The following is a 21422-nucleotide window of genomic DNA, read 5'->3' on the forward strand; positions in this document are numbered from 1 at the left end:
GGGATTGCAAGTGAGGAGACTGCTATTGCACTTGGGTTCTGCTCACAGGCTTCCTATGGGCATCTGGTTGGCCACTATTAGAACAGAATGCTCAACTCAATGGGCATTTGGCCTGATCTAGCTGGGCTCTTCTTATTTGGTTCTGGAGAGCAATGATTTTCTATTTACACCTTTTGTTATCTCCATAGATAATTTCTTTCTACTGTGGCTTATTGTAGGGAGAAGCCTGATGACCCCAAATGTGATATAGATTAGCAAGCAGTACATGTATCCCACACAGTACTTCTTTGTACTCCGTGAGGCCTTATTTTAATGCGAGAAAATCAGCTTTTTTTAAAGTCTAGCTTTGATTTTCTCAATAAAAATGTCATATGAAAGAAAACATCATCCATTTTATTTGTTTATTTTGTAAACTCTATATTTCAGTTCCTAGCAAAACTTTCAAAGAATAGATAGATAGATAGATAGATAGAGTCATGTTCATTATTTTGGAAATTGGGAGTGAGCAATCTTGGCAGTCTTGCTCAGTCATGTTGGCTAAGCTGGTGGGAGGAAGCTTCTGCTTTTAAACTGATGGACAAGCCATAGTGCAGTTTGGATGTGATATGGCAATTAAGAAAACTTTGTGGCCTTCCCCACCCTTTTGCTCCACCCCCCTTGGCTCATACAGCCCTCCCTTTTCCTGTTGTTACCAACAGTAGTTTACAATCATGCCTGACCAGTTTAACCCTAATTTCTCTTAACCATAATTAGCTTTCAAACCAGAGTTTGAAACCAGGATTAGACCCCATTTGGTCTCAAAATGTGCTTAGCAGTAATTTTTGTTAATCATGCCAGCTCAGACTTTGCAGTCAGGATAGTTACTGCTAGCCAGGAGAGAGCGCTGAGGAGGGAAGGACATAGGAGCCAACTCCTAAGGGCTGTGGGGACTTCGCCCTCTCAGTTTTTTTGAGGGGGCTCCCCCCCCAGTTGATGGACATTGCCATTCAAATGGTGTGCAAGCACTGTGTCATGTGATCAATTATGCAGGGTGCTGCTTACCTGACACCCCCCCCATATTTTATTCAAGTTGGCACCCCTGGGGGAGGAGGAGTCTGCTCCCAGTTCCCAAACCATGGCTATGGGGAATCGTGATGTCTGAATTAGACCTTTGTTCTCTAAAGCTTTATAAAATGTGAAGTACACTCTGTGCCTGGAAAAGTAGGACAAAATAATTGAATAACGCTTGATTACACAAGAAGATGGTTGGCAAATATTTCGTAGATGTCTTCATGCTTTGGTAATCCAGACTTGTATTAGAGAAAATTAATGGTCTTTTACTTATAGATTACAATGTGGGATCTGGCTAGTGGAAAGCTTTTGAGATCAATAACAGATGCTCATCCTCCAGGAACAGCAATTTTGCACATTAAGGTAAGAAATATTAATTAATTCTGCTTTGTGAGCTGTGTTGGCTGCACTGAAATTGTGTTAGATCTTTCTGACGATAATAAATTGTGCACACCTAATACAGCACCAGTATTTCTTACCTCAAAATTTGAATTGCATAGGAAAGAGAAGTATATTAAAAATATCCCACCCACTTCTGAAAGGCCACAGATAGTTAAAGATCCAAGGCCTGGTTATAGAAGAAAGCTTTTGTCTGGTGCATAACAATATATAATGATGGTGCCAGGCAAGAGCATTCTACAAACAGTGAGGCACATGAAGAAGGGCCTCAGATGATGATCGCAGGATCCGGGTTTGATTCATAGGGCCAGAGGCAACTCTTAAGGAACCATGGTCCTGATCCCTTAAAGACTTTATAGCTCAAAACCAGCACTCTGAATTGGGCCTGGAAACTAATTAGCAGCCAGTGCAATCAGGCCAGGTTTGGCGTTATATGCCGAACTGTCTTGCCTCAGTAAGCAACCTGGCCGCTAAATTCTGCACCAGCTGAACTTTCCAAATTGTCTTCAGAGGCAGCCCCACATATAGCACATTACAATAATCTGACCTGCAGGTTACCAGAGCATAGACAACAGAGGTTAGGCTATCCCTGTCCAGATAGCAGTGAAGCTGGGTCACCAGCAGAAGCTGATAGAAGGCACATTGCGCCACTGAGGCCACCTGAGCCTCAAGCGACAGCATTTGGTGTAGAAATACCCCAAAGCTGTGTAACCGCTTCTTCAGAGAGAATGTGACCCCCATTAAGAGCAGGCCACCTCCCATCCATCTGGTCTAGGGTAGTAACCATTAACAAGTGAGGTAGTGTTAATGAAAGAAAGTTTTAAAAGTTGCTGAGACGATACATGTTTGGGGGAAAAGTAATGTTCTGTTCAGTTTACAGATGATCCAACGCTAGCGATTTGCAACGACAGTGGAGGCTCAGTATTCGAACTCTCTTTCAGGTAAGAATCTGTGGGTTTATTGTCGGATGACAGGATTGTTGGAAATAGACCCTTTATAATGAAATCTTTTCTAAGAACTTGATGTGCAGCATTTCAAACACCAGGTTGTGCTCAAGATTTCAAGTTGAACAGACTGAGGAAAAACACTAGAGGCATTCTCTCTTGAGTATCCCTTGAGTATCCTGGTCAGTATTGTTTGTGCTGGATTTGCAAATGTAGTTGTTAAAAGCCATTCCTGGAATTACATGCAACACTTTTGAAAGCTAAATTGTATATGCATTTTCCTATACACACAAGTCACTGTTGTAAATTGTTGCTGTTTGTTTATGTCCTTTTACTGTATTCTCAGGAGAGTCATGGGTGTGAGAACATGTGAATCACGCTGCTTGTTCAGTGGTTCCAAGGGAGAAGTCTGCTGCATTGAGCCTTTACATGCAAAGACTGAACTGAGAGACCATCCCATCACCCAGTACTCCCTGCTTGCAATGGCTTCCTTAACAAAGGTGACTTCTACACAAGACATCCTGCTTTAAAATGGAAGAAATATTGCCGAATGCCGAATATTTATTACTTACTTTCATTTCTACCTGCAGATTCTTGTCATTGGTTTGAAACCGTCTTTGAAAGTGTGGATGACTTTCCCATATGGTCGTGTGAGTAATTTTGACAAATTCATGATTGTTCAAAGTGCTCTGGTGGAGCATGAGGGTTACTGGGGCCAACCCTACCATGAAGCAGAGGGAGGAAACTGCCTCGGGTGATAGATGCTGCCCCTCACACTCCGACTGTTTCTCCTGATCCTGCCCCATTCCACCCAGCCATTACCCTCTGTTGAAGGACAGAGCTGTGTGTCCCACATGACTTGTCCTGCACCCCCAAAATTAGCCTGCCTCCTTCACATGCAATGGAGAATGTTCCTTTCTTGAATCAACTTCTGGTCTAGGCTGCTTCTGTACATGTGACTAGAGAGCACGACGCCATCTTGTCCTTTGCCTAAGGCAGAAAATTGTCCTATGCCAGGCCTGAGGATTATTTGTGGAGAACCTTAGTTTGGATGTCTAACACAGCCTTCCATTGTCTTGTAAGAACTTTATACAACACACACTGCTCCGATGGAGTAATTCTTTGCCAAATGAGGCATACCTAAGACCATTGAAAGTGCACCCACCTCTGCAAGGACTGGAGATGCTAATGTTGTACATTTCAAGCTGATTGCATCTTTATAAAGCTTTGGAAAGTAAAGTATTTTTTATATATATTTAGTAAAGAGCATGATTATAGCATTGTTGAATCAGCAAGTCTTTTTGTAAATTGAGTTTAAATTAGACCAGTATATTTCACTTTCAAACCAGTACTTCTCTCCCCTCTACAGCCAGTACTTTTTCTTTCTTTTACTTGGTGCTAAGAATCTCGTATATTTTCATCTTCAGATGGACCCCTCCAGTGTTCCATTGCTAGCATGGCATTTTGTTGCTGTACAGACATCTGTGAATCCCGTGCTTGCCTTCTGCCGAGGAGATGTTGTCCATTTCCTTCTGGTAAGGTTCATTTTATCAATCAACTTTGGAGAGTTGCTTTCTAAATACATATTCCCTCAGAGTAGTTGGTCATTAACTTACAGAAGCTCAAACTGTAGGATGGCAACAGTTGTGTTGTAGATGAGTTTCTCAGCTTACTAGTCTGTTGAAAAAGCCAAAGTATCTAATTGTTCAGTTTGATTTTCACTTAAGTGTACTTTGGGATTAGTGGGAATCACTCTTCTTTATTTATTCCTGAATTATTTGTGTACCATAATTTGTTCTCAACAAATATAATACAGTAAAACACACACAAGCTAATCACCAGCTGACTATCATGAAAAATGTTGGCAAATTTAAAAAGTTTTCTGCAGGTGTTAGACGAAAACACAGCTGAAGGTAGCACAATTGTAAGCAGCCCAATTGCTTGATGGACCAATGGTCTGACTCTGTGTAATGCAGTTTATTATGTTCCTATGAATTACCTAATTTCATCACCAGGTTAAAAGAGATGAATCTGGAGCAATACATGTTACAAAGCAGAAGCAGCTACATTTGCACTATGATCTCATTAATTTTACAGTAAGTTGTTATGTTTTATTTTCTACTACGAAATGCGAAAAATTTTGTTGCTAAAAAAGAAATAGGCATTTCTTCCATTTGATAGGCTCTTAACGCTTCAGAAGATGAACCTTATCTGGGTAATGATGGTGAGGGGTGTCAGATGTTTATGTAGTTGTCTCCCTGCTAGCCTCTGTTGGCAGAGAGGAGCACCACCATTTAGGGGGCTGTGCTGTGACTGAGGCTGCAATGTCACTCAGCTAAGCTACTTCCAATTGTTCTCACCTTTTTTTAGCAGGATCCAGGGGCTCAAGGATCCTCCTAGCAAATAATAATAAAAACCCCACAGTCTGACATGACCAATGCAAGCTGGTAAGGTGTTGGTTGCAGAAATGGCTCCTTTGCTCCCCACCTCCATTTAAGATTGCTCTGTTATTTGCTAGTGAATTTCAACATACTTAAATACATTGTTGCCACTTTAATAGTTCTCACTGTGTTGTCTCTTGAGCCGCGATCTTAATTTCTTCTCATTTGCCTTAGTTTGATTCTAGTAGAAAACTCGTCAACATTAACTATTATTGGAAGTGTGTTTAAGACTTGAATAACCTGGAGGTTTAAAAAGTATAAACGTATAACCTACAAATATGAATTTTTTAAAAACTTCATTCTAGTTTTGTGCCTTGGGGCTTAAAGGGGTGCTTCAAGTTTTGCTCCCAATGGTTGTGGAGACCATCATATTAAGAAAGAGCTTGTCATATAATTGTGGGGATTTGTACATCACACTTGAGATTTTCCACTTTAAAATGTATATTTCTAGTCTTGCTGATTGTGGTTAAATATTCCCAGGAAAATTACATGACATTCCTCTCTAACATATTTGTACTGAGACCCCAACTTCTAAAGTTAGTCATGTTGCCACCAGCTATATAATTCGGATGCTATGGCTTTATAAGATTTACTTAAGAAGAAGAAGAGTTTGGATTTGATATCCTGCTTTATCACTACCCGAAGGAGTCTCAAAGCAGCTAACATTCTCCTTTCCCTTCCTCCCCCACAACAAACACTCTGTGAGGTGAGTGAGGCTGAGAGACTTCAGAGAAGTGTGACTAGCCCAAGGTCACCCAGCAGCTGCATGTGGAGGAGTGGGAACCGCAAACCCGGTTCCCCAGATTACGAGACTACCGCTCTTAACCACTACACCACACTGGCTCTCTTAGTGCCCAATAATATCCCCTGTCCTTTTGTGTTATTACTTGTTGGTACCGTTTACCTTTGCTTGATTTCTAGTGGATAAATTCACGCACAGTGGTTCTTCTGGATAGTGTGGAGAAACTGCATGTGATAGATCGTCAGACGCAGGAGGAACTTGAGACTGTGGAGATCTCAGAAGTCCAGTTAGTGTACAACAGCAGCCATTTTAAATCATTGGCTACAGGAGGCAATGTCAGCCAAGCACTGGTACGGCCAAATGAGATATGTACTTAATGAACATGTTGGTTTGTTAGGAATTCCTATCTAACATCTGGTGTGTCCTGAAACTGCAGCTAAATAACGTCTCTCTCTCTCCCCCGCCCCCACCGCTTTCTTATTATAGTTCTCTGTTTTTGTACAATTGGGTTCTGTATTCTTCCTTTATGGCATAACTGTAGCAATAGAGAGAAACTGTATGGCATAACTGTAGCAATAGAGAGAAAAACTATTCTACAATGATGAGAGCAGACATACAGAAAGGACCTTCCTCTCTTTCCCAACTATATACACTTCAGCACATCCAAAAGATACCTTGAAACTCTGCCATCACTTTGCTGCACACAGAAATTGTTTGTTTGCTTACATAGCAATCACAGTCTCATATCCAGATTTTAAAGATTTCAAAACTTGACCATAGTTTTGTTCTGTCTCTTGCCCATTTGGTAAATTTCAGCAGAAATTAGCTTATGTTTCAAGCTTCTGCATTGCAAACTACACGTCTGAAATATAGTCAACCTATTTGGTAAATATTAGCTGCCTTGTTGACCCATAACACATCATTAAAACTCTTAGTGGATCACAGATGAATGTGAAATGACTACTAAATGCTCTACTTTGAATTTGTCACCTGCTACTATACAAAGGAGAGAGAGAAACGACTGAATAATTAAGCTTGTCTGGCTGCACTTATTTTTTCCATTGCCCTATATTCCTCATATATTTTCTTACTAATGAAAAACACCACTACTGTACTCTTGTACTAAATAAAAACACTCCATGTTTTTTAGGCGCTGGTGGGGGAGAAAGCTTGTTACCAGTCAATCAGCAACTGTGGTGGTCAAATATTTTATTTAGGCACAAAGGTAAGTATGACCAGGTTCTTCTAAAACTATTTTATTGTTTACTAGGCCTCTTTATCTGCCTCTTATTAGAATGATTAAGTTATTATTATCTCAGTATAGAATTATTTGTCATTTGTTTTAGTACTTGTAAAGCATGTTGTGTGCTTTGGCAGAAAGGTGCTGTATGTAAATGTAATAAATAGAATAAGGCTATCAATGGCTCCTAGTCATGATTGTTATATATATACTACCTCCATCATCAGAGATGGCATGAGAGGTTTTTTGTCTTCAGATGTTTCTTGTGGTCTTTTCATCTGCATCTTGTTAGCCGCTGTGGAAAACAGGATGCTGAATTAGATAGCCCTTTGATCTTAAGTTGTGGGATTCATGTTTCTTCAGCACCTAGAATAAATGTTGCCTAAGCATCCTGCCAGCTGGTATGGGAATTCATAGTTACTACCAACGAATGCTTAAGTAGACAACTGCATTTACTTGTGCTTTTACTTTCCTCTACTTTCAGTCTGTCCATGTGATGACACTGAGAAGCTGGAGAGAGGTAAGTGAAGAGAAAGGCCCTAGTGTATTAAGGCTGCAACCTTAAATTCACTTACATAGGACTAAGCTTTTCTGAAGTAAGTTGGGCTTATAACTGAGTAGACATGTATAGGATGACACTGTGGAGAGCTTAGGTTCATGACTTGGTGACAGGAGGAATGAGCTGCCTTCAAGACAAAACTTTGATGAGTAAATATACATATTATAGACAGAAAACATTGGTGTCCTGTTAACTGAATGCAATATTTTCACCAACCAACATAATAAAGCATTGCTAATCTAGACTGCACTGTCTTTTTTTTTTTGGTAATTATTCACGATGCACCGAAAGATTACCTCTGTACTGTTGATGCTGTATATGTATCAGCAATGAAGGAAACTTACAAAAATGTGAAGAAATTGCTAAAGGGAGTTAATGTATCATGTTCCTTCCATCAGCAAGCCCCATAGTTAGTTTTGTTCCAAACTGACAAGGGGAAGGCAAATAAAATGGATTGGCTTATAATTTTAACTGCCATTAATTATTGCCCAGCTCCATGTTATTCAAAGGGCAGTTGTTTTGATGTTATGATGTTAATCAATTTTCAAAGCTTTATAGAATGGATTTGTGGAGTACTATTTTTGAGTGGCTGATTGATCTGAGACACGTGTATGTGTGGGTTGTGCACATTGTATTTTTGTGGGGGGGGGAGGTGTTGAATGTTTCTGTGTTGGAGCAAGCATCCTAGAAATGTCTTAAAACACAAACAGAGCAATTAGAATTCCTGAATTAAATCCTTAATTGGAGATTGCTTTTGGTCACAATCTGTAACAGTTGTCGCTGTTGTGTATCTGCCTTCAGAGAATAGATCATCTTCTGAAACAAGATTGCCTTAATGAAGCACTGGCTCTTGCTTGGTCCTTTCACGAAGGAAAAGCCAAGGCTGTTGTAGGTAAGTTTGATTTAGGTATTGTACCACCTAAGGCCCCCCCCCCCAAATTGCTTACCTTCTAGCAGCTGATCTTAAGAAGTATATTACCTATGAACATGGAACTTTCAGCTTTCTGTCCTGGCTAAAAGCCATTGTTGGTACACCTGCTTTTCATAAATTTGTCTAATCCCATGCTAAAATTAATCCTGCCTGTCTTTTAATTCTACAGTAAATGTGGTGGTGGTTATACACTTTAAAGTTGTGTTTTGAGACATTTAATTTTTAAAAAATTGCCTACTCTGAGTTATAATAAGTGAGGAGCTTTTTCATTTGCAGTCTGACCTGGAAAAGACTCGGTATTCTGTTTTGTTTTTAAACAGGGTTATCTGGAGATGAACAGAAACGAAAGGCTGTTGTTGCAGACAGAGTGAGTTTTTCCTCTTCCTAATCTCATCTTTTTTTTCAAATATAGAGCTACATTCTGTCTTTTTTTTTCTGTACGATTTTGCTTTTGTTTTCCCAACAAACAGCTTAATTAGGGTGTGTGTGTTGGTATATGTCTGAATGTAAAAGCAATGACAATTAAAAGTCATACTTGCCATCAGTGCATATTGTTCTCTTAAGGTTACAGACTCCGCTAACCCAGAAATAGTACCTCAGGTTAAGAACTTTGCTTCAGGATGAGAACAGAAATCGTGCTCCGGCACGGGGCGGTGGGAGGCCCCATTAGCTAAAGTGGTACCTCAGGTTAAGAACGGACCTCCAGAAAGAATTAAGTTCTTAACTAGAAGTACCACTGTATATAGTTACGCCTCCACAATGATTAAACATTGACACTGTACATTAACTGATATTGGGTCCAAATTTGTGGGAGGTCCAGGTAGCCTTAGTGGTTTGAGGCCCCTTTAGCAGCTGTGACTGATACCACAGCTATGGCTGTTCCTGAACCGGCAGAGCCTTGACCCACAGTAGTTCAGTCTTTGCTGACTTCAAGCTTGGATTCCTGGCAATGCACTCTAGAGTGGTGCCTCGCAAGACGAAATTAATTCGTTCCGCAAGTTTTTTCTTCTTGCGAGTTTTTCGTCTTGCGAAGCACGATTTCCCATAGGAATGCATTGAAAATCAATCAATGCGTTCCTATGGAAACCGCCTGCAGACCAGGTCTGGGGACAGTCTGTCCCCCGACCTCTTCTGAAGGCTGGGGGGGGGGGACAAGGGCTTTTCTTCCCACTGCCAGCCTTCAGAAGGCTGTTCTGAAGGCTGGCGGTGGGAAGAAAAGCCCTTCTCCCCACCTCCCGCCCCGCAAGCTCCGGGGACAGGAGGGCTTCGCTGCCGACCCCCAGAATTTTAAAAGCCCCCAGGACAGTGGAGGTCTTCTGAAGGCCGGCGGTGGGCGAAAGTCTTTGCTCCCCCCCGCCTGCCTTCAAAAGCCGTCCGGGATAGCGGAGAAACGTGCTGCGCTTCTCCGCTATCCCGGGAAGGCAGGCGGGGGGGGAGCAAAGACTTTCACCCACCGCCGGCCTTCAGAAGACCTCCGCTGTCCCGGGGGCTTTTAAAATGCTGGGGGTCGGCAGCGAAGGTTTCCCTGCTATCCCGGACCTCTTTTAAAATGCTGGCGGTGGGGAGCAAAGCCTTTCGGCCCCCGCCGGCCTTCCTGGACCTCTTCTGAAGGCCGGAGGGGGGCGAAAGGCTTTGCTCCCCACCGCCAGCATTTAAAAGAGGTCCCCGGAGATTTCCCTATGGGCTTTCTTCTTGCGAAGCAAGCCCATAGGGAAATTCGTCTTGCGGAACGACTCAAAAACGGAAAACTCTTTCGTCTTGCGAGTTTTTCGTTTTGTGAGGCGTTCGTCTTGCGAGGCACCACTGTATGTGGAGCTTCTCTTGCACTTGATCTGGAAGCTGCAGTTAGTGCAGAATGCTGTAGCATGACTGCTGACAAGAATGAGACACCTCTGCACTGGCTGCTGATTCACCAAGTTCAAAGCGATTCCTATTAGATTCAAAACCCAGCATCTATGAGAGAACTTTGGCAGCTGGACAGCCCACCCCCGATTTGGCCCTGTATCCCTTTCTGAACTCATTCCTAGGGCCATAGATCAGTGGTAGAACATGTGCATTGCATGCAGAAGATTCCAAATTCAGTCTATGTCATCTTCAGGTAGGACTGGGAATGTTCTCTCTCCTTCCACCGTCAAGTACCTTCCTTTCATATAAAGCATGACGGGCGCTCCTTACCTCTGTAATCTTTCTGTTTCACAGATGGTTGAAATTCTCATCCATTTTGCTGATCGAACGATGAAGAAATGTCCTGATCAGGGTAAAATCCAGGTTATGGAGCAGCACTTTCAGGTACAATGCTTTTGCAGTGATTTCTCTTTTCTTTTCTATTTCCACTTAAAATTCAGAGGTTAAAACAGTTATGAATTGTTTCAAGAGAAATGGAAGCACCTATATAAAAATAATATTTCCTTGTATAGGCTGCTATCATGCTGCTCTTGGGCATCTTGTGGTAGACGCAGGGTTGATTCTTCTGCGTCAGAAAAAAATGTCAAGTCTTGAGGATAATGTGCAAGCAATATAGTGACTTCCTAATTTTGTGATCTCCCTCTATCAGTGCAAGTTTAATCTTTTCTGGATAACAGCTACAGAGCAGTAATAGGAGATCAAGTAGTACTTGCGGATTGTTAGTGACACTTTCTGTGTGGTTTTTTCGCAGGATATGGTGCCTGTCATTGTTGATTACTGCCTTCTGCTTCAGCGGATGTAAGTGAGAGCATGAGAAACTTGCTTACTGAATTCAATAGATTTGCCATATATACTGCACCAGGACTGCCACCTATAGCTGTTCCTTGCCTTAATGACAAACAGCAGGTGTCCCAGAAGAAAAGTGGAATATGAGAGCTGACAATGATGGAACAATTGAGCCATAGGGGAAGGTTTTCTCTAAATTTCCTGTCTGAATGATCTTGAATTATAGCACTGCATTCGCAATTGCTTATTTGTAAAATGGCGGGTTTCTAAATGGATTTTCCTTTTAAGGCCTCACCTTTTAAAGTTTTTGGTCCGAATGACAGATGTTTCAGGAATTTCATCTTTGTGAATTCCAGTGCAAATTGACTTGATCTGTGCCTTCTGGACTCATATGCAGATCAGAATGCAATTATCCTTTTGGATTTCACATTTATCTGAATTTTACAAAGCAGTTCTCACTTAAAAAAAAGTACCAAAATGTTTATTTTAAGATAAGGTATGTTACTAAATGACATTTTGTGAAAAAAATACATATTTATAGACTAATATGTATTTGAAACATGGGACAGAACAGATTTACTGTCTGAACACATGCAAAACTGATACTGGCAGAAATAGATTGACCAGTCCCTCATCCGTAATATGAATGCAGGAAGTGTTCTCCCTGCTGTGTATGCTGTAGAAATCAACCATTACTAGCTAAAATAAGTTTTTAATTTTTGATAATTACTTATTCACTTGTCATCTTCATTCCAGGGATCTGTTGTTTAGCCAGATGTATGACAAGATGAGTGAAAATTCTGTGGCAAAGGGTGTCTTTCTGGAGTGTCTTGAGCCATACATTTTAAGTGATAAATTGATGGGAATTACAGCTCAAATTATGAAAGATTTGCTGCTTCACTTCCAAGATAAGAATTTAATGGCAAACATGGAGGCTTGCATTGTACATATGGATATCACCAGCCTAGACATACAGCAGGTGATAATTGGTAACCTTCATATTTTGACATGGATGTAATCTCATTCTGCTGCTGTTTAAGTACGAATGTTTTCAATAGTTAACGAACAAGATGTTTAAAACGTTTTGTGTTGCATTGTGCTAAAGAGATGTCCCTGGGCTCTGTAAAACTCTAAAAAGCATTTTAGAACCAGACAAGATCTCTTAGGGTGATCTACATTAATCCAGCTATAATTATGTGGATTAATTCCAGTTTCAAACATGGGGTAAATCACGGGTGGAGAATCTATGGTCTGCAAGCCAAATAAGGCTTACCAGGCCTCCACATTTGGCCTGCAAAGCCATTTTTAGGAGTCCATGCCCACTCGCCCTATTCTTGTCATGTATGATGTCACCAGGTGTCTCGTGGGTAAGGGCGGGGCTTCAAAGGAAAAACTGGGTGCTTAAAGTGAGCTCCCAATTGTTCTTTTGGTGAAACACTTCCACCACCCATTAACCACTCCTTCCGCAGGGCCTGTAAGACAGAGCTGTTCCGTCTGGCCTTCAATTTGAATTAGCCTGATCCTTTATTCCCTTTTCCCTTTCCTCTTCTATGAAGAAACCCTTTCTGGGACCCCACATTTAAATTCTTGTTCATACACCTCCTTGCTGGCCCTAGTAGGAACAACTTGGCCAGTTAGCCCTGGTGACCATTTGATGTCTACTGACTGGGGTTCCCTCCCCCAATGACCCCTGAATTTTTGAATTTTATTGATATTGATGCTGCATTTTATGTTGTATTCTATGCTGTTTTATGCTGCTTTTAAGTCACATTTTAAACAATGTTTTATATTTGCTGTTAGCCGCCCTGAGACCGTTTTTTAAACCGGGAAGGGCGGGGTATAAATAAATATTATTATTATGAGCAGTGGCTCATTCAAGGAGGGGGAATTGTTCTCCCTTCCAGTGCTGCTTGAACCTTAAAAAAACTGGAGGTTCAAAGAGCAGCACAGGACTGTTTGAAAGCTTTTCCAAAGCAGCTCCATACCTCAGTTTAAGAAGCAGCATGGTTGTATTTGTAAAAGGGCTTTAAATGTCTCTTTGAAAAGCCAGGAATTCCAAAAACAGCATGTGGACGTTGGAAAGCCCTTTGCTACAAATTACCTCCCTTCCCCCTCATTTAAGGAAATCAGTTTCAGCTTTTTGTATATGTATTTCTCTACATTATCTTCTGAGTCCACATGCTGCTTACTATCTGTTATAGTGTTGAATAAATCTTCAAGTCTCAAGGCATATTTTTTTGTTCCTAGGTGGTCCTCATGTGCTGGGAGAATCGTTTGTATGATGCCATGATCTATGTCTACAACAGTGGCATGAATGACTATATTACACCAATGGAGGTAGGAAGGTTGCAGCCACATACTAAGTACCTTTTATGCTCATCATCAGTTTTCTGCAAGACGCTTAGCTAAACATCAGCCCCAGCCAGGGTGGCTGATGGTTAGGAATTAAGGGAGTTGGAGTCCAACATAGTCTGGAGGCCATCACATTGGTTTCCTTTACTCTTTAGCTTTAGACTGGAGCAGTCCAGTTTTTATTCTTCTTTAACTGCAGTTATTATTTATTCTGAACATTGTGCATGTTTACGGAGAAGCCACACACACATTCCCTGGGTGACATTGGCCACAGCCATTTTCTCTGAAGCTGGGAGCAATAAGTCTCATGGTTCTTATCAAGCATCACTAAACATAGAGCTGGTTTAAGTACCGTATTTTTCGCTCTATAACACGCACCCGACCATAACACGCACGTAGTTTTTAGAGGAGGAAAATCCGTAGGCATGCCACCTGTAGGCATTCCCTCCATAACACGCACAGAAATTTCCCCTTACTTTCTAGGAGGAAAAAAGTGAGTGTTATGGTGCAAAAAATATGGTAATTTCAAGGACTTGCTCTTCAGCCAGTGGTTGTTTTTTTCAGACCAAATAAATAACTATGCAACATTTGACAATAAACAAGTCAGTAGCAACCTATTTACTAAGGACGTAGCCAACGTGTACTGCTCATAAGATGTCTGAAAAATAATCACTATTTTATTTTTCTTCCGATAAAGTGCAAGCAAGCAATAACAGAATTGAAACAGACTTTAAATTAATGGAGGCTCTTATGCAAAAACTTTGTGATATTATCACTGATGCTGAGGCTAAGAGTGCATTGTAATAAACTGGTCATATGCAATAGCCTTCCAGAAAGAACTCATGGATACAAGATTCTCATATGGTTCTGCCTCCCCAACATCATATGTTGAACATTGTGATTATCTTGTTGTACTTTCTGGAGACAGAATTCAATTAAATAAGAGCACTGGTAGGGTACTGTGTAACCCTGCAGATGTCATTGGACTACAGCTCCCATCAACCCTGGCCACTGGCCATAATAGTGCAGGTTGATGGGAGTTGGAGTCCTACAGCTTCTGGAGGACTACATGTTTCCCATCTCTGGGAACCTCTTCTTATTGCATACCTGTTTTCATTGCAGGGAGAGAAAGTGAGTCAGCTAGACTGTACTGTTTATTTAAACCACTGGATTAAAACCTCTCCTTTTCCCAGGGAGAGATACTGCATTTAAATAAGCAGAGTGCATCGTTTTACTTGGTGGGTGAGTGGGGAGGCATTGCATGCACTCAGAATTTTATTTAGTAGTTTGAGATTGCTTCCTAGAAAATAGCAAGTAAACAGGTCACTGGAGAAACTGTAAATATGGGTGCCTTAAACATGTTCCTTCTCCCTATTAAATTCCTTGTTTGATGAATCATTCAAACCTGTGTGGACACAGATTATATCATGGCAAGTCTAGGACTACTGGAAAGATGGTGCCACTGTGGACTGCATGGTGGAAAAGGTCAACATTTAGCTGTTGTCATGGAGAATTAGAGAGAAGATCATTTAGTGACACATTCATAATGTCAACTACCAGCTACATAATTGCACTGATACTTCGTTAAGGACAGAACAAATCCCTTGTATCCCCAAAATGTAATAACATAATTTCTAAGCTTGCTTGTTTGTTTTTTGGTCCAGGTAAAAAAATAAGCAGCACGTTGGTTTGTTTATTATAACGCCACCTTTAAGTATTCATCACCTATTCCTTTTCATTTGCATGAGCAACCATGATGCTGTTTCAGTCTTCTTGTAGGGAAATAAGTATGTTATTTCAGTGGCGGTAACAGTGGTTATTAAGCAACTGCCTGAGTGTACTGATTGATACCAGTTTTCTGCCTGAAAATTTTAGTGCTGAAAATGTTCGAAAGGATGGTGGTAACTACTGCAGTATTAGGCCATCTGCATGAGTTGGTTTTGCCACTATAGGTGGCTGAATAACTGTTATTGGCAGCGCAGCTAAAGGCCACTTTGTACAATTCACATTTCCCACCCAAGGTAATTTATACACTGGAAATGTCATCAGTTCCATGAGTAATTCATCACCAATGGGAAACATCTATTTATCAGTTGTGCCATATCTTCTGTGTTCAGGATTCAATCCCCAGCATCTCCAAGTAAGGCTGGGAGAGACCCTGGTCTGAAATACTGGAGAAAGCTGCTGCCAGTCTGTGTAGGCAGTACTGAGCTAGATGGGCCAATGATCTCACTTGTTATAGGCAGCCTCCTATGCAAAGGAATTAATATTAAGATGGGTAGAATGAAATCTGCAGTTCCGTAAAAAGTGTTTTGGATTTGCTACCTCCCAGGTGATATATTTTTATAGTCTCCCTTTCTTGCATCTACACTGGTTCCTGTACTGGCCTTTGCCATTTAATTACAACCAGTAATCCCCTGGATGTTTGAATGCACAGAGGCAGCAATCTAGTATAGGCCAGATTCTTATCAGATCCTAGGCTTCTGTACCAAATTTGACAGGTGGGCTGTCCACCTGTCCATCACTAGGCAATACAGTGACATCAGGCAATTGTGTGCTTTGAAGTCATGAAGTTGGGATGTCAAAGCATCATGCAGGGTTTGCAAAGAGCCCTGTGTGGTGCTTTAAAATGTGTGAGGCTTTGGCTCCCAACTGTGTACTGGCAACCATACCTCTACCTGTCTCACAGATGACATCACATATGACATTAGTTCTGGGGCAGGTGGGAGTGGTTTGGGGGGAAATGGCCCTCCAGGCCAAATTTAAACTCTTGGTTGACCAAGTTTGGCCAATGGGCTGGATATTCCCCTCTGCAGTATAGATGAAGAAAAACCCCTTCTCCATTACTCTTATTGCATAGGAAATCAAAATATTTTTTAGCCTTGAAAGGAAACCATCCAATCCCATACTGGTCTCCCCTGAGAACTTCACAGACCACATACTGCTCCTTCATTTTCTTAGCGGACAGATGAGCTGCTGTTTTGGCATTGAAAGAGACTGGAGAAGGCAGCAGGCGAGTGTTTAAGTACACTTTCCCACATAGTAAAGCTTTACCTCATGTGGTATGGGCCTGGGGCACACTCCCTTTGTATTATGCTGCCGTTCCAAAACAATTTGCAGCTATTTAAACCAAACTGCCCCAGGCAAAACTTCCCATTCAACTACAGTTGCACCCTTTGACTACTTGGCAATTTTCTCTTTTTGAAATCTCTCCCTTTTTGACGTCTTTTTACTACTGCCAAATCCACTATTAATATGTTGAACGAAAATGAAGAGCAACAAAGGAAACATCTGCTAACCTTGTTTGTGTTCTCTTCATTCCTCCCACCCCCAGAAATTGTTCAAGGTCATTGCTCATCCTCTTAGTGCTGGAAAGTCTCTCTCAGGTACTCTGTGTTTGATAAGTATTTATTGTTTAAATTTACATTTTGAGCACTTTTTGAAAGTTTGTTTGGTTTGTGATAGCTGAATGTGAGGGATTGCTATAGCCTAGCCTACCCACCTCCGGTCATCCTAGGCTCAGCTCACCTCATTGGCTTGTTCCCTTGGAGAGATCTGCTTTATGATTGATAAACTTCCTCTCTGGAAATTACTTTCATGTTAAAACTCACATGAATCCAGCCTATACCTTAACGTTTATGCTGATCCTACTCAGCTTCTGTGTTCCCAAATGAGCTACAAACCCAGGAGGGACACTGCCAGTGGTGTGGCTTGGTATAAGGCAGCTCATGATGTTCCATAGCTCAGATGAAGGGGGACTTATGCATTCTTCTAGCTGACGCCAATATCCTATAAAAGGATAGGAATACACCGCCAAGACCCTGAACTTTCTGAGCAAGCATGGTGTCATTCCTTTGTTTTATACAGTGACTATTATTTACTAAATATCAAAATTATAGTATTTTTTTGACATTTTCAGCCTTTCATGAACCTTCTCAAATGTTCAGTATCCAGATGCAATGTCTTTAGTGTAGACATCTGTCCATGTATCAGATTATGAAGAAAATGGAACATTGAGTTTGTCAAATCACTTGGTTGTTGCAAGTAAGTGACCTGAGGCCCTTTTAGCAAGGCAGGTTATGAACTTTGAATAAATTCAACTCCAGAAGATAATACAAATCTTTTGTTTCTCTGTGTGTGGTTTATTTGTTTGTTTTTTAGATGAGCAAGTCATCATGGGCAACAAGCTGCTTGTCTATATAAGGTACGGTATGTCCAGCATCTATGAGATAGTTATTTATGGTTTGCTTTCTGTAGTACAGTGGTACCTTGGTTTAAGAAAGCTTAGTTTATGAACAACTTGGATTAAGAATGCTGCAAACCCGGAAGTAGGTGTTTCGGTTTGTGAACTTTGCCTTGGAAGCAGAACATGTTGAGTGTGTTCCATTTGTAAACTGAGTCCCCTGCTGCTATGGGAAAGCACGCTTTGGTTTGAGAACGCTTTGGTTTAAGAATGGACTTCTGGAATGGATTAAGTTCGTAAACCAAGGTACCACTGTAGTATGATCTTTTTTGTCACATAGGGACAGAGAAACCCAGCAGCTCTGCCATGCCAGCAGCCTATACCATAGCTTAGCTAGGATTCTCTGCACCCCAGTGGTGCACAACATAAGTGGACAACTGCCAAGAAAGTCCAACATTGTTCTGACTTCAAAAGAGGAAACTTAATAAAAATGAGATAAAAATGAAATTGAAAGGGATAAAAAGGAAATTGAAAGGGAAAGTCAAGAGGTTCAGAACACTTGGCAGGAGAGAGGCCATTCAGTACCATCATAATAGAAGCTTGACTGGAATGTAGACCTAAGATCAGGAAAGGTATTATCAGGGCCAAATGGATGCCACTGGAGTCACTGAAGTGATTAGAGGCAAGCAAACTAAATTCTAATGCTGATAGACTGCTTTGGGTGAGTGGGGAAACTGCAGGGGTATAGAACAGAGCAACTGGAACCCTGAACAGGAGCACTCTGCTGCTGTTTGTTGAAGGGTCCCACTTGTATACGAGTAGGAACCCAGATAAGGAAATGGGGGCCATTTCCAGCCACATTTAGGTCTTTGTTAGGTTACAGTTCTTAATTTATGGCACTGTTTTAACTCCATCTATCCTTTCTTAACAGTTGCTGTTTGGCTGGTCGAGCTTATCCACTGGGCAATATCCCTGAAGATCTGGTACCTTTGGTTAAAAATCAGGTGAGTTAAAAATAAACTGCAAAATTCACTGGAAAGGCCAGTGGCTCAGTATTACCCAGCCAGTCCATGTAGAAAATAATGAGCTGAATGACTGATGGTCCAGCTCCGTATAAGGCAGTTTCCTATGTTCTGCCAGAATAATTTTGCATTTTTGAAAAATTTGGAAGCTGCTCCCGTAGGTGTGCTTAATAAGAAATAATAATATCAAAGGCATAATTTGTTGTGGAACTCCCTTCACTCCGTCTTTGAATAGTATCCACCCACTCTGGCAATGGTTGCCACAGCAATATCCCAAAGTTTTCTGTGCTCAACTTCACAGACTGCTGGTCCATGTTTGGAAGTCTTATTATAGAGGAAACGAGAGAGTGTAGAAAATTTGAGACAAAACAAAAGAGGCAATATTGCAGGAACACAAGCAAATAAAAATTCAAAAGGATACTTTCCCCCCTACATTCCAGTTGTGTCATATTCTTTAAGACTATGTGCAGATACTAAATTTATTAAGGTTGGCAGATGACTCCCATCACGGAACCTGGTTTATCTATAGCAATCACATAACAATGTGATAGGAATGACATGCCTTTTGTGCTTAGCGTTACGTTGCAGATATCTGATAAGAAGTTGCTATCATCTGGATAACGGTAGCCTTTTGATTGTCTGCCACAGCTCTTTGTAATTGTCCCTGAGCACTTTTTCATACACATTTTGATTCTCTCCCCTGCCCTTCTTTCAATGAAGATACAGTCAGCTGGGAGCTGTGCTGTGTTTTTTTCCCCTGGATTTTTTTGTCCATTATGGACTTCATGGGAGTCTAGAGCAGGAATGGGGAACCTTTGGACCTTCCAGATATTGCTGAATTATTATTATTATTATTATAATCTCTGACCATTGGCCATGCTAGCTGACTGGGACTGATGGGACATTTGAACAGCCATAGATTCCCCACCACTGGTCTAGAGGCTAAGGCTGCAATCCTATTCTCACTTACCTGGGAGTAATTCAAATTGACTCTGGGACTTGCTTCTGAGTAGACATGCATATGATAAAATGTACCTAGGCTTCATTTCAGTTCTTGGGGAGGATGGCCAATAAGTAGATCACCTGATTGATTGATTGATTGATTGATTGATTGATTGATTTTTTTAAAGTAAATTTCTATACTGCCCATAATCCAAAGATCACGGGGTGGTTTACAATGTAAGAACACACAAATATATACCATAGCAAGAAACAAAAACAATATCCCCCACCCAGTTTAAAAGGCCACAGGATTGCCATGAAGGATTTATGTGACATTTTGTATTTATTTATGATATTTTTCAAAGCAATGTAAAGAAAGAAAAGTCATTGATCTAAAAAGCCTAATTTTGCATTCAAACATGATAGGAGGGAACATGCAGAATGGAAAAGGGTGGGGACACAGTGTGGCTGTTTTGTGCATGCAGGCTTCATTTGAGTTGTTGGGGATAAGGGTGAACAAGTAAATCTACCAGATTTTTCTACACTAAGTATTATACATTTACAGTGCAATCTTACGTGCTCTACCTGTATGCCACCGTACAGTGCGCACAGGATTGTCTCCCTGATCATGAAGTGACTTACTATTCTGTTAAATAGCCACAATAATGGTATAAAATAGCTTTTAATATCCACATTGAAGCAACATTTTGAAGCATATCTGATCATTTTGCTCTGTATGCAAAGACATTAGTGCTTATTAGCTGTGCTCAGCTCAGTAGCGTGGCAGATAGTTTGGATGTAGGCCAGGTGCATCTAAATCACTGCCAGTAAATTTCAGGCATCACTTCTGTGTTCCTGTTGCTAAAGCTCCTCAGGGAACTGTTATTTTAACCACAGCGAAGCATTGCGTCTCATGCCTTAATGTACAGATTGATCATATAACCTACTTACTGAACTGACTGGCACTCCTTATCCCAAGTAGTTGCACAGTTGTGGCTCTCTGCAACTCTGCTGTGCTGTGCTGTTCTGGTCTTGTGATGTTTAACTGATATACCTGTTGCTCATAGTCTGTGATGGACAGCCATAGGTGCGGTCCGTGTAGAGATGTCCTGTGCCCAAGGCAGTGGCAGAGCTTCATGCTCCGGCACCGGGGGGGGGGGGGTCGGATCTTGAAATATGGGTCCCCTCAACAAAATTTAAAATTCGGCTTTGTAATTCGGAATTTATGTGATGTGATTTGATTTGATTTGATTGCTCGGTTAATAAAAATTATTTTTTTAAAAAAGAGAATCCAACAATACAGTGGTGCCCCTCAAGACGAATGCCTCGCAAGACGAAAAACCCGCTAGACGAAAGGGTTTTCTGTTTTGGAGGCGCTTCGCAAAACGAATTTCCCTATGGGCTTGCTTCGCAAGACGAAATGTCTTGCGAGTTTTTCTGACTTTTTTCCCCTCCCCCCCTTTTTCTAAGCCGCTAAGCCGCTTATCTGCTTATCCGCTAAGCTGATAAGCCGCTAAAAGCCGCTAAGCCGCTAATAGCGCTAATCCGCTAAGCTGTCAATGGGCTTGCTTCGCAAGACGAAAAAACCGCTAGACGAAGAGAATCGCGGAACGGATTCTTTTCGTCTTGCGAGGCACCACTGTATCTGGACTGTGGAATGTAAACAGATATTGTTGGATTCTCACGGGAAAGGGAGACGGGATGTGATGTTACTGGTTTCCTGTTTCTTTTGTTCCTTTCGTTTTCTTTGTTCAGTTGCTCTCTGCTTCTCTCAGACACAAGATGTATTTTTCTTTGCTCTCTGCATAGCTTAGTAATAAAGTATAGCAATGTAGCCCATACCTGCCTCATCCTTCCGTTTTGGACTTTGTTGTTTTAATGCTCTGCTGGGTGGGCTCAAAGAAGATGAGCCTTATCAGCTGGGAG

General features: G+C 41.3%; 1 protein-coding gene across 1 annotated transcript in view; it reads left to right on the forward strand.

Moving 5' to 3' along the window:
- VPS8 (VPS8 subunit of CORVET complex) overlaps positions 1 to 21422 on the forward strand; it is a 96251-nt gene that overhangs the window by 10878 nt on the left and 63951 nt on the right. Inside the window, 18 exon segments of the mRNA XM_079976830.1 lie at positions 1327 to 1413; positions 2323 to 2390; positions 2740 to 2893; positions 2984 to 3043; positions 3821 to 3928; positions 4409 to 4489; positions 5756 to 5926; positions 6727 to 6801; positions 7301 to 7336; positions 8177 to 8267; positions 8627 to 8673; positions 10506 to 10595; positions 10963 to 11009; positions 11754 to 11976; positions 13245 to 13334; positions 16684 to 16735; positions 17511 to 17553; positions 18464 to 18536. Of these exon segments, the coding sequence (XP_079832956.1) occupies positions 1327 to 1413; positions 2323 to 2390; positions 2740 to 2893; positions 2984 to 3043; positions 3821 to 3928; positions 4409 to 4489; positions 5756 to 5926; positions 6727 to 6801; positions 7301 to 7336; positions 8177 to 8267; positions 8627 to 8673; positions 10506 to 10595; positions 10963 to 11009; positions 11754 to 11976; positions 13245 to 13334; positions 16684 to 16735; positions 17511 to 17553; positions 18464 to 18536 (1596 nt within the window).

Source organism: Podarcis cretensis, assembly GCF_951804945.1.
Source record: "Podarcis cretensis genome assembly, chromosome: 5".
Lineage (NCBI taxonomy): Eukaryota > Metazoa > Chordata > Lepidosauria > Squamata > Lacertidae > Podarcis > Podarcis cretensis.